Raw genomic sequence first — 13,549 nt, forward strand, 5'->3', positions numbered from 1 at the left:
TTTAGCGTTTTTCGTTCGCGGAGTTTCCACAAAACTTTTACAAAACAAAGAAATATTGGTAATGTTATTTTACTATTTTTGTTTTAATTTTACAGAGCAGTAATTTATTAAAATTATGCGAGTGACAGCTACGGTCTGCTATGAGCGTTAAGCCAATATAATTATAGCTCTGTAATTACAGTGAATCTGTTCATTAAACCTTTTTCCGTAAAATGAACTTGTTCCACAACTCTTTTCGTTCAGTGTATTCGATACATTTAAAAAGTTTTTTATTGAGCGCAAAGGTCTCTAAGGTTTTATTGAATTAAGTCTTGTATATACCAAAGGCGTATTTAAATTCACATTTATTTACATTTAATTTTTACTGCTTTTATACATATTTACGTTTCTCTTCACATTGTACGTGATTCTTATCAAGAATTAGTTCATTTTCTAACAGACTTTGTAAACACATTTTCATCCAAAATATTTTCACGATAAGATTTGCTATCGGGTTATTGTTGGATGGTTAAATTTGAAGGGATTGGGTTCTGTAGGTGATGAGGGGCTATTTAAAAACACAACTGCTTCATTATAATTATATTGCAGATTGCTTGAACACTTTTACACCAGTTATGTGTGTGTGAATATGATCTGATGTTGAACGTCGTTAGTAAATACTAGGAATAAAATTTCACTAAGGATTAATCCGTAGTTAACTCGAACTCGTTCACTTCCACGCAGTCATAGATTACCCACTTAATATTTGAGAAGTGTTCTCAAAAATACTGCGTGGGAGTGAACGAGTTAATTTTACTCAGTAGAAGGAAGCAGTTCATCGGAACGAATCACTTTTGAGTTACACAAATTTATACCTATTGATAAGGGTGGTACAGACGTATTCTAAATATCCATCGTGTTTGTGAGTGGTACCTACATACTGTATGTATACACTATTATTTTTATTACAAAGAAACATCGGGAAACCTAACCACTGTTAAACTGCAAGTGTAAATATTAATTAAGATTTATGAATATACATTAATTCTCGTGCATGGCTTAGTAGTTACCGAGTTATTATTTTTGTATCGTGACAAGATGGAGTTTCTAGATCTTCCTTTAGTTATGATAGAAAATATATTTTCATATTTTTCACACGATGAAATCGCGAAGAATCGATTGGTAAGTTTTGTTAATTTAATAAAGATTAGGTTGTTATATGTTAAATCACTTAATAAGTATGATGTTAATGTTGTGCAGTGAATCATATAAAACATTTGTATGGATTGCAAAGGCTATAACTTCGTAAGTTCCTAACATACTATTACATAGTATGTCATGTAGGTACTATTTTCTATTTATAACTACAGATTCGATTCATTAGTCTCATTACGCATTAGTTTCGTGCGATGTTCTAATTAACACGACAGGATTATGTTTTGAATATAATGTCTAATTAATATTACTAAATATTAATACATAGTTATATGATATTGACATTTACATTTTTACATAATTCGATTTTCAATAGCTTTGATATAAAAAAAATAGATTCTAGGCAGCAATAAATAAATGTAAACACTGTAAACTGCAGTTACTAGCACATCAAGTAATAATATAAATTAAATTCTGTTGTTTGTAAACCAAATGTATTTCAGCCCAGTTGATGTGATGGACACAACCCTAAATCGTTTAAAATAGTTACAAAATAAGTTTTAATCAGTCAGTCTTAAGAAGACATGAACACTTCGTTACCCTAATTTAATTATGCCAATTAGGCCTAATAGTACTGCCTAAATAAAAAAATAAAAATTCTGTTCCCTCCCGGTCATCTTTTTCGTCGAACCCGTTGATTGCGACTGCACTGCTCTTGCTAGGGTTAGTGTTAGCGATGTTGTCAAGCTTGAGCCCTGTGAGCTCACCTACATTTTATGGTGAAGCTGAAATAGCTTCTTAAGGCTATCAGCAAAAAAAATTCTGTTCCCCGAGTTATGAAATTCAGTTTTTGTTGTAGTATCAAAATGCAGTTTAGTTTGTGCACTGAATGAAGCTTTCTTGGGTTTCTTGTTTTTTTTCTCAATGTTATCAAAAATATTGCAATTGATAAACAGGAATGTAGAATTTTACAAAATAAGTTGACAGGCAAGGACTTTAAAAGTTTTAATTGAAAATGGTTTTCCTATCAGGTGTGTAGAACATTTAACGAAATATGCTCCCGAATGCTGAACCGCGGTTTCCTGATGATAGAGCGTCGACATGCAATGGCCTTGAAAACAGTCAAAGCTCAATTGCCCAGGCGCGAGTCAGAACGCAGGTTTGTAATTACCAAACAGTGATAAATAATGATCCTGACAACTAGTCACCGTAGTACCGTATCAGGTAGGACGACCAATTAGTTAATATTTTATTTCTTATATTTTTTATTGCTTAGGTGGGTAGACGAGCTCACAGCCCATCTGGTGTTAAGTGGAAACTGAAGCCCATAGATATCTACAACGTAAATGCGCCACCCACCTTGAGATATAAGTTCTAAGGTCTAAGTATAGTTACAATGGCTGCCCCACCCTTCAAACCGAAACGCGTTACTACTTCACGGCAGAAATAGGCAGGGTGGTGGTACCTACCCGTGCGGACTCATTAGAGGTCCTAACACCAGTAAATAACACACATAGCCTCATTTTTATGGTAATTTCTATCATGCGTAGTTTTTTAAGACAACATTTGACTAACTGCCTTGGATACAATTTGACTAGTTTACTAACTGAAATTAATGATAAGAAAACTGCTGCTTAAAACATTTTCAGGTGAATGTATTTACTCAATATCTCAAAATTATACTTTTGCACAATATTCAAATATTGAATAACATCTTAGTTGTTCATGGCCCAGAAAACTGTTGAGTATCAGAAATGTCATGATTGTGATACTAAATCATAAAAGCAGTTTTAATCATAGCAGTCTATATTTTTTCAAAACCGAACATAATATATTAATTTTGAATTTCAGACATCATCCTTTGTCTCGTCACTGCGATATCTTGACTTCGATAGAGACACGGATATCAATGCTCAGCATGACATATTCAAAGTACATTGACACAGGAATGTGCTGTTTTATACCTGGAAAGGTAAGTTTTCAGATTCAAACTGAGTTTGTACAACCACAATTGGTACAATTGGATGAAGGAATAACATCGTGTAATAAAAATCAAACCCGCAAAAATTATAATTTGCGTAATTACTGGTGGTAGAGCCTCTTGCGAGTCCGCGCGGGTAGGTACCACCGCCCTGCCTATTTCTGCCGTGAAGCAGTAATGCGTTTAGGTTTGAAGGGTGAGGCAGCCGTTGTAACTATACTGAGACCTTAGAACTTATATCTCAAGGTGGGTGGCGTATTTACGCTGTAGATGTCTATGGGCTCCAGTAATCACTTAACACCAGGTGGGCTGTGAGCTCGTCCACCAATCTAAGCAATAAAAATAAAATAGTAGATTAGTTTTTGTAGGAAGGTGTGTTATATTGACTATACATCTATTCGAGGACCTTTATTCACCCGTGTTTGCTTTAGTTTTTATCTTCAGAACAGTGTATATTTATAATATATAGCTGACCCGGTAGACTTCTTAGTGCCTCAATCGATAAATAAAAGACCTAAACTTTATTTAATTGCGAGAATTTTCATATTTATCTACCTTTTAAACTTTCCCTGGACTTCCACAAATAATTCAAGACCAAAATTAGTCAAATCGGTTCAGCCGTTCTCGAGTTTTAGCGAGACTAACGAACAGCAATTCATTTTTATATATATAGATTTCTGTTCCAGGTTATAGATGAAATAAAACGCGTTTTGACCATACTGGACACGTCCGCGACGCCTCCTCGTGCTCACGAAGTACTACAGGAGCTCAGGGATATATCGAGCATGGCTATTGAGCACTTCGACGATAAGATATCGCCCGCATTTAGGAAGAACCTTCAGGAGGGTATAGCGCAGGTGGCTCCCAAACCGGGAAACGGTACGTACCAGACATTACTAGCTTACTTTTATTATTGTTACTTTTATTATTACTAGTTTATTTATATTAGCTTACTGGTGGTAGGACCTCTTGTGAGTCCGCGCGGGTGGGTACCACCACCCTGCCTATTTCTGCCTTGAAGCAGTAATGCATTTCGGTTTGAAGGGTGGGGCAACCATTGTAACTATACTTGAGACCTTAGAACTTATATCTCAAGGTGGGTAGCGCATTTACGTTCTAGATGTCTATGGGCTCCAGGAACCACTTAACACCAGGTGGGCTGTGAGCTCGTCCAGCCACCAAAGCAATAAAAAAAATTGTTGAAGTAGAACATTGTGTGATGTATTTTGTGATATAATTTCAAGTCGATGTTATTTTATCAGGAAACTTCTTATCATCTAATAAGTATATCGGCGGATGAAAGGTTATTTAAGCGACATTTCTGCAGCTTTACAGGAGAGCCATTTACAGTTAAAATTTTGAAAAAAATATGACAAAATAAAAAACACGTGTGGCACTCGGGGAATGCCGCGGTAAAGCTATTGCATAGTATTTTATTATCAACTTATGCAATTATAATTAGACAATAATAATTTAATATTAAAACAATAATAAAATGAGATCACGCTATATTTATAAACATTAACAAAAGCACAAAACATTAACTGTCCCCTTCACACTCATAAGCTAGACCGCGCGAGAGAGAGATGGGCAGACTTTTCATGATGCGCATACAGTGTGACGTCACGCCGCGCGCTTATTCACAAACACTACACAAGCGCAACGTGTGAATGTGTTGAACGCGAGCTACATTAGGCGTAGTGGGGGTGTTAGGTTTTATTTTCGTTACGGAATTTCTTGATTCGGACGCCGCGCTCAACGCCCGCGATTAAAGCTATGCAATAGCTTAAAAACTTCTTTAGCTATTTGAATGGAATAAACTTAGTTAAAGTTCAATTAAAAACATAGAACTGTTGATGCTAATCACTACATATTTAGTATAAAACAAAGTCGCTTTCTCTGTCTCTATATCCCTACTTATGCTTAAATCTTTAAAACTACGCAACGGATATTGATGCGGTTTTTTTAATAAATAGAGTGATTGAAGAGGAAGGTTTATATGTATAACAACATCCATTAAATAGTGGAGAAATCAATAATAAATTACAGTTTCCGAAGCGAAGCGAGGGCGGGTCGCTAATACCAAATAAAACCTTTAATAACAATGGTAAATGTCGCGTATTAAGCGAAATGTCGTTTAAGCCAAATAGCCGGTCACCCTTCGATATAGACATGGATATGTTACTTTTTGTTCTAGCAGGATTGATAGCCATGCGTCAGGAGATCTTGACCCTACAACGTCGCTCAACGTTGAACTCCAACCTATCATTGTGTCTCGGTTTGCAGTACAAGAAGTTTCAGAATCGAGTGAGTAGGTCCTTTTTATAGGTACCCTTCAAAAGAGCGTTTTGCTATGGAATTTTCTAGTCTTTACTGGTGGTAGGACCTCTTGTGAGTCCGCGCGGGTAGGTACCACCACTATGCCTATTTCTGCCGTGAAACAGTAATGCGTTTCGGCTTGAAGAGTGGGGCAGCCGTAGTGACTATACTGAGACCTTAGAACTTATATCTCAAGGTGGGTGGCGCATTTACGTTGTAGATATCTATGGGCTCCAGTATTCACTTAACACCAGGTGGGCTGTAAGCTCGTCCACCCACATATGCAATTAAAAAAAAAATCATGAGTCTAAGGCTAAATATAATTTTAAATGTATTGTATGAAACAGTAATGAATGCACCCAAAGATTTGGGTTCAATAACCTCACGCGGTAATGGAATGTCAAGTGTATTTAAAAAAAAAAAAATTTTAAAAAAACACTCTAACAATACACATCACATAAAAAACAGAACTTAATCATGGTTTTTCGATCGATTTTATTGTCTCAAAGTACAAATAGCTTATGAATCCACACTATTGAGTAACCAGTATATTTATATTTTATAAAACTGAAGAAACTATTTAGTTTATATGTTCTCAACAGCTCGATCGCTTGGCCCGGTACCGGAAGTTGGCCATGAAGCAAGTCGTCATCATCAGGCAGCTGACCAAGAAACAAAGGGAACAGGATTTGGCCATCGGTGAGCCTCAATAACATATTAACTGAATATAACGCCACTAGACGTATAAGACTAGTAGGTTTTATGTATTTTTTTTATTGCTTATCTAAGCAAATACAAATTTTATATATTTTTATACAAAAAAAAGTTAAAAAATAAGTAATAAGAATAGTGTATGTAACAATGGCAGCTTTTTATACAACATTTTACCTGACATCTATTTGAGGCGTCTTGAAATAATGCTAAAACGATAGGAATAACATAGCTTAATCTTAATCAGAAATATTTTTGTCACAAAGTTATTAGAATGTCACAAAAAAAAAAAGATATGAACATTTTTACTTTATAATTTGAGGTTATTTATTAATAATAGATGTCTCTGATTTTTGTAGGCACGGACTGTAACAAAAAAAAAAATAAGTAAAGGATAACATATCCTTTACTTATTTTTTTAAATAACATTTTTAGTTTTATTATCATAGATAAACCAATTTACCCATTTAATATTAGTCGAGCAGGTACCCTTAGCAATTGCAGAGCTACCTACGTACATATACTTATGTAGTTTTTTCTTTTTTTCTTTGTAAATGTGTAAAAATGGGGGCCAGAGATAGGTAGTTTTAACCTTTTCAACACCAAAGTCACATGTTTGCGACAAACGAAGGCTTGCAAAGCTTATTTATTAAAGTAGACTATAGAGTCAGTCGTCATACTGTTAAGATCATTGTCATCTGCAGTGCTACCATTAGTATTATTTAGTTATTTAATTATGTACTAATTGTAATAAAGGATAATTAATATTATTAATTATTATTTTGAATATTTTATGAAAATATTTATCAAAAAATATTGCTTTTTTGTGTGCCAATAGTATTAACGCCATCCTTTATAAAAATACCTTAGCCAGTTGACAGCTGCCCATACGTGTTACTGACGTACACTTATAATAATTATGATTTATTAATTAGTTTTGTTTGTTCTCAGCCGAGCTGAAGAAGCGTATTGAAGAATGCGACATCAAATACCGTGAATTGACACACACCAATCAAGCCGGTGGAAAGGCTATTGCCGGTAATAAATTCTATATATTATTAATACGTGAAGCAAAAACTTTGTAAATCTTTTTACGAAAAATTCCGCGGACGGAGGAGTATGAAATTTCCGACACTTATAGAGAATATAGAGGAGTGCAGCATGTTAATATTTTTGTATAATTATCCATACAAACTACATTAAATCAATAAAAAAAACATTACACATACTACTAGGTACCACTGCCCTATTTCTGCCGTGAAGCAGTAATGCGCTTCGGTTTGAAGGGTGAGGCAGCCGTTGTAACTATACTGAGGTCTTAGAAATTATATCTCGAGGTGAGTGGCGCATTTACTTTGTACATGTCTATGGGCTCCAGTAACCACTCAACACCAGGTGGGCTGTGAGCTCGTCCACCCATTTAAGCAATAAAAAAAAAACGATGTTATCGAAACCAATCGATCGATTGGTATCGATATTAAAACATCGATGTTTTGCAGCTGAACATCGATGTTTATTTAACATCGATAAATATCGATTACCCTTACTTCACAGCCGCGGCGTCAGTGGGAGTCGTCGAGGCGAGTCCTTCGCAGGAGCTACGTCACTTCTCGAGCCAAATCAAACTGGACCTCTCCGTGTTGCCCATTGGAACGTCCAAACTTAACAACAAACGTAAGCACGATTTGGAATGATTGAATAATACACGAATGATACGACGTCTTTTTTTTAATACCATTTTATTAGCTTCAGACGTATGTATGTTTGTAACGGAATGATTGAACATGATTTTGACCCCCTTCAAAATGTCGGATTAACTCGAAATTTGGTATACTTATTAAGGACCGATGACTATTCAATATTAAAAAAAATATTGAAATTAAACTAAAAAATTAAAAATAAATAATAGTTTAAAAAACACTAACAAAATATTCTATTGTATTTTAGTGGGATTTTCTATAAAAGCGTATTTTTTTTGTTTTTTAAACTTTTTTTTTGTTGCTTATGTATGTAGTGTTAAGTGGTTACCGGAGCCCATAGACATCTACAAAGTAAATGCCGCCACTCACCTCAAGAGATAAGTTCTAAGGTCACAGTATAGTTACAACGGCTGCCTCACCCTTCAAACCGAAACGCATTACTGCTTCACGGCTGAAATAGGCAGGGTGGTGGTACTTACCCGTGCGGACTCACAAGACGTTCTACCATCAGTAATTACGCAAATTATAATTATGCGGATTGATTTTTGATTGGTCTGAAAAGTGATATTGGTTGTCTCCGTACGGTGTAGCGGGTGATGAGTGTTCACCGACATTCATGGATATCAACGCCAAGGGCTTAATTTGAAAAATGTCATAGCGCTCACATTATAGAAAATTTTAGCGGCAATTTGATTTAACTTGGACTGAAAATGTTTTGAATGAGCCTCAGTTATTGCTTAATAAATTATTGGGAACTTTTTTTCAGTCACCCCAAACATAAAGCCAAGGAATCCAATGATCAAACTGCCAAGTCTACTGAACGACGACGACGCCAGTAAGGCCCGCGACGCGCCGACCGCGCACGAGGCTCGCCCCGGGACCGCGGCCAAGCGCGCCGCCAGGAAGAGGAAGACCAGCACCGCCACCAACAGCGGCCTCGCGCACAAAATGAGGCACTTGGCGAACATGTCGGATGGAGGTTTATTTTCTTTTTATCGCTTAAATGGATGGATGAGCTCACAGCTCACCCAGTGTTAAGTGGTTACTGGAGCCCATAGAGATCCACAACGTAATTGCGCCACCCACCTTGAGATATAAGTTCTAAGGCCTCAGTTTTTATAGTACAACGGCTGCCCTGCTCTTCAAACCGTAACGCACTACTGCTTCACGGCAGAAATAGGTAGGGCGGTGGTACCTACCCGTGCGGACCCATAAGAGGTCCTACCATCCACCAGTAATTACGCAAATGCCACGATTCTACCTTGAGATATGAGTTCTAAGTTCTCCATATAGTTACAATGTATGTAGTATGTATGAGGAGTAAGTGTTGAGATGACGGCTGATAGAAGAGAATGGGATAGAAAAATTCGCTGTGCCGACCTCACCTAGTGGAATGAGGTGGGAGACAAAGAAGAAGAAAAAATTTTTTAAAGTGAAACTTTTATTACATCGTCTCAAAAAATTTCGTTTGTGTGTTGCATGTCGCGTGACGGTCGGCCGCGGAGTAGGGATAAAGTGAAAGGCACTCGTCAGAGCAGCCGAGGCCAATATGGCGGCGCCTATAGTTCGCAGCAGCTGACCGCGTAGTGTATAGACTATTGCTCATTTGTGCCAGTGCTCCACGCTATTTTGGTTGTTTTTAAATATGTGTATACATGACACAGAGTTCAATGAAAATATTAGTTGGAGACTTAGTCTACTTTTATCATTTCCCATTATCATTCCAATTTTCCAAGTATAAAATTAAGATTGATAAAGCGATTTTTATACCCTTAATGGAATTGAATGCACCCTGTATATATATAGGCAGATAGTACCGACCTGTGTACTTGAAGTCTTTGTGTATCGCCTCAAATTCAAACGCTACTTTTTAATATAATTTCAGATTTAAACGACCAGGCGTCCCTACGAAACATCTCTTCTTATTTCACCGACGAAGACATCAAACGTTTCCTGGAAATGCACGAGACGGACCGGCGCCGGAAGCGGCCGCCGCCTTGCGAGACCGGCCTCAGCAACGAGATCAAGCGCCTCGCCGGCCCGGCCGAGGGCGCCGCCCCCCCGCGCGCCGGCAAGCGACAGCGCCTGGACTGAACCGGTGAGCTGGTACCCACTGTCCACACACCGCACACATCCTATACCAGTAACCTGAAGGGGCTATTTTAGATTCACCGAACCAAAGTCCAAAGAAAAAAAGATGTGTAGTATCGTAGGACACCGGATAGGAACGAAGTTCCTTATTATAAAAATACTAGCTGTACCCATCGCTTCGCTGGGCATTTAAAATTAACATTATTATTTCTCACCCCCACAGAGATTCTCATCATTAACGTCCCCGCAACTGGTGTAGGGAGTCCAACACTTAAAAATATTAGCCTACCCATTAAGTACATGTATTTTCTACATGGATACCAAATTTCAAGTCCATCGGATGCATGGTTCAGTAGTAATAACGGAACATCCGGAAAAAAACCACTGTAGATTTATATATTAGTATGGATATAGATTAATTTTAAGTTCTATTCGAGGTATAAAGAAAACTCACGGTCATTCGGTAACGTGCGAACTTATTGTGGTACACTTCATTCACGGTTGTTTGCATAAGAGTTAGTGTATTGCGCAAACGAACGTTCTGTGATCGTGCTCAATGAATGATAAAAAAATATGTAATTTTTTGTACGTTATTACAAAGTTAAGTCGTACACTGTCTGCATTACTAATAAAAATCTTACGTTACGGACGTTTTTCCCGGTTAGGGTACCCCTCCGCATCGGTCAATAAGGAACGTCGTTCCAAAAAATAAATGTTTGATTTGATTAGCTCTAGCTCGTAATGTATTGTATCAGATTTATTTTTATTTAATTTAAGAATTATCTAATGTAAAGTTTTCATATTGAAAATGTTTTTATCTTACTATTCGTCAGGAATCTTCTTGGCCCTTCTGTATAATGGAATACAGATACCTCAGAGTCCCCGGCAACGAAGCAATGGACAATGTCTTGGGAGCCCTGAAGTTTGAATCGGTTACTGAGATTAATCATGAAAGGCAGATGATACAAATGATTTACTTTTGTTTCTTGAATCATTTTAACAAAAACTCACCAATTATTGCATTGAAGTTAATTAATATTTTATTTCGTGCAATTTAATATTATAGATAATTATTTTTATTGTATGTCCTGTATAAAATACATATTGGTTCCAGGTATTTGAACAAAATATTTGAGAATATGCATATATGTGTGACACCATCTGATTATCATATGTACGTTTTTATTTATTTTTAAAACGAATTTCTATAACTTATGGGGCATTCTGTGATAAATATAAATTATGGGTGTTTTAAACAAAATTCTTGCAATAAATAATACAAAACCCATACATGAGCGTTAAAAGTACTTGCTAGTGAATCTTTTGAGGTGTATCATAGATGATTTTAGCTAATTATTTCATAAGATTTGTGAAAAATTTGTAACATGTTGGTGCGAAAATGAGTCTTGGAGAAAATTGTCTGGTTTTTTTTCCCGTAAATTTTATACAATGTATATAATGAAATAGGAATGTTATCATGTATTAAACACATCTGGAATCAATATTGTAGGTAGGTTAGTTTCACAATAGACCGACTGAACGTAAGCACTATGCTATATATATATATAAAACTGACCATAAAACATAATCCAGCGGATTAAGATCGGGACTAGACGACGGCCAGTCTTCAGCTCTGATGAAGTCCGAAACGTTCGTTTCCAACCAAGACTGCGTAGACCGAGCTTTATGACCTGGCGCCGAGTCTTGCTGGAAGGACCATTCTTGATTATTGAACATGGTGTTAAGGGGTTTCACTACCTTCTCAAGAATGGTATCTTGATACACTTGTGCCGATGTTTTGATACCTTCTTCACAAAAGTATGGCTCAGTCACTTTTTCATAGCTAATACCCCACCAAACCATAACTGAAGTCGGATAGTGCCCATGTTGCACTCTGTCGCCTAATTGGGAAGGTTCCTTAGAGCTTTGAGCATAAATACGGTCATTTTGTTTGTTAAAATGTTGCTCAATTGTAAAAAAATTCTCATCCGTAAACAAAAATTTTCTATGACCTCCCTTTGCGTACTGCTTCAGTAGTTGTTTCGATTTTACCACCCTATTCTCTTTTAAATTATCAGTTAAGAAATGACCAGTTCGTCTCATATAGGCTGCAAGTCTCAAGTCATCTTTTAAAATACGCGACATAGTTCTAGGTGCTATCTTCATCTCCCGAGATAAAATCTTTTGCTTTCGGACAGGATTTCTTCGAATTCTTTCCCTTGCTGCTTTGACCACCTTTTTCGTACGAACACTACGTGGACGGCCAGATCTTTTTCTGTCACAAACAGAGGAGGTCTCATTGCACCTATTAATAGCCCGGTACACAAACATTTTACTAATACCAAGCGTATGGAGAGTTTTAAAAATTGCATTTGGCTCCATACCTACTTTGTGTAATGCAATCACAGCGATTCGGTTCGCTTTATCACCCCACTGCATTTTAATATCGCAAAATATTGTACAATGTATTGGCGCCAAAATGAGAAAACTCAATGAGCAATCATATAAAAATGACAGATTCCAAATTCAAATGTAATATTTTGTTTATTTTTAATTGTAACAGTATTTATGGCCAGACTAAGTATATACCTATAGTGTAGTATAGCATAGTGCTTTAGTAAAGCGTTTTAGCAAATTTATGTATAAATATATGTTTTGTCTCTGTCACTCTTATTCTATAAACGCGTTAACTGTGCGAGGGAGAGCGTTGTGAATGCATTGATTTTAGATTATTTTCGGGCACGTGTAATGGAATAGCATTGAAAAATGGATCCGTGTACGATTGTGATTGGTTTCAGACGAGTTCACGGCTTACCTAGTTTTGAGTTTTATGGTCCATGGACAACAACATTTATGCCGTCGCTTATCTTGAAGCACGAGATGAAAGCATTTATGGCTTTTGAACCGAAGCGGTGTGCCTCGTGACAATACATCTTCCATTTCTACTGAAACGTCATTATATGGTCACACTAAACGCTGTGGTAGTAGGAGCAATAATAAAAAAAAAATCAAAATAAAATAACAACATCATTAATGTATTCGAAGTCAATTAAACATGAATTATTGAGAATAACCCATAAAATTACTGGTGAGATCCTGACAAAACTTGAATGGGACCAGACAAGAGCGTGACAAGAGAGTTTTGAAAAAAAATACAAAAAAAATCATTGAAAGTTTAATCTGTTTTTTTTAATTCGGTGTGGCATTAGGAAATGTTGTGCTGTCCATTAGCACTACCAGTGGTTGGCAATCGCTAAGCCAATCGCCGGAGCCGGATTCATTCCGTGACGTGCACAGGTACAAAGCTCGTAACCTCACATAGCACAAATCCGTTGCTCTGAATGAGGCAATATTCTAAATTTATTAAATCGTTTATATATAAGAATATTAGAATTAAGTTATGATATGAAAAGCCCCAATTCGAAGCAATATGAAGTGTTGTGCGTTAAAAAAAAAACAATTGTGATTTCTAAAGTTTGTTCTATTTAGGGTGACATTGTGTTAATGTTGCCAGTTATTCGTATTATAATATTTACCATATTGTATAATGGTAGCTCGCAGTGCTTTAAAAATAAACGTATTAATGAAATTTATATACTTGTATTGTTTCGGC

The 13,549-nt window shown here is 36.5% G+C and overlaps 1 protein-coding gene across 3 annotated transcripts; it reads left to right on the plus strand.

The window, feature by feature from the left end:
* The first annotated feature begins 788 nt into the window (after nt 1-788).
* On the plus strand, nt 789-13,529 carry LOC101738788 (F-box only protein 28). Of its 3 annotated transcripts, none has more exons than XM_038019816.2 (11): nt 789-1,161; nt 2,166-2,293; nt 2,986-3,106; nt 3,802-3,994; nt 5,316-5,422; nt 6,037-6,133; nt 7,097-7,183; nt 7,700-7,819; nt 8,612-8,824; nt 9,731-9,943; nt 10,770-13,529. In XM_038019816.2, exons 1-10 carry the CDS (start codon nt 1,078-1,080, stop codon nt 9,937-9,939), a joined length of 1,359 nt encoding a protein of 452 aa, XP_037875744.1. In that variant the 5' UTR covers nt 789-1,077; the 3' UTR covers nt 9,940-9,943; nt 10,770-13,529. The 3 variants fall into 3 exon arrangements, with proteins under 3 accessions (XP_037875744.1, XP_037875743.1, XP_021202017.2); XM_038019815.2 differs by having other exon boundaries at nt 804-1,161; nt 5,313-5,422; nt 10,160-10,837; XM_021346342.3 differs by having other exon boundaries at nt 805-1,161; nt 5,313-5,422.
* Nucleotides 13,530-13,549: the final 20 nt, after the last annotated feature.

This window comes from Bombyx mori, chromosome 24, assembly GCF_030269925.1.
Source record: "Bombyx mori chromosome 24, ASM3026992v2".
NCBI classification, from domain to species: Eukaryota; Metazoa; Arthropoda; class Insecta; order Lepidoptera; family Bombycidae; genus Bombyx; species Bombyx mori.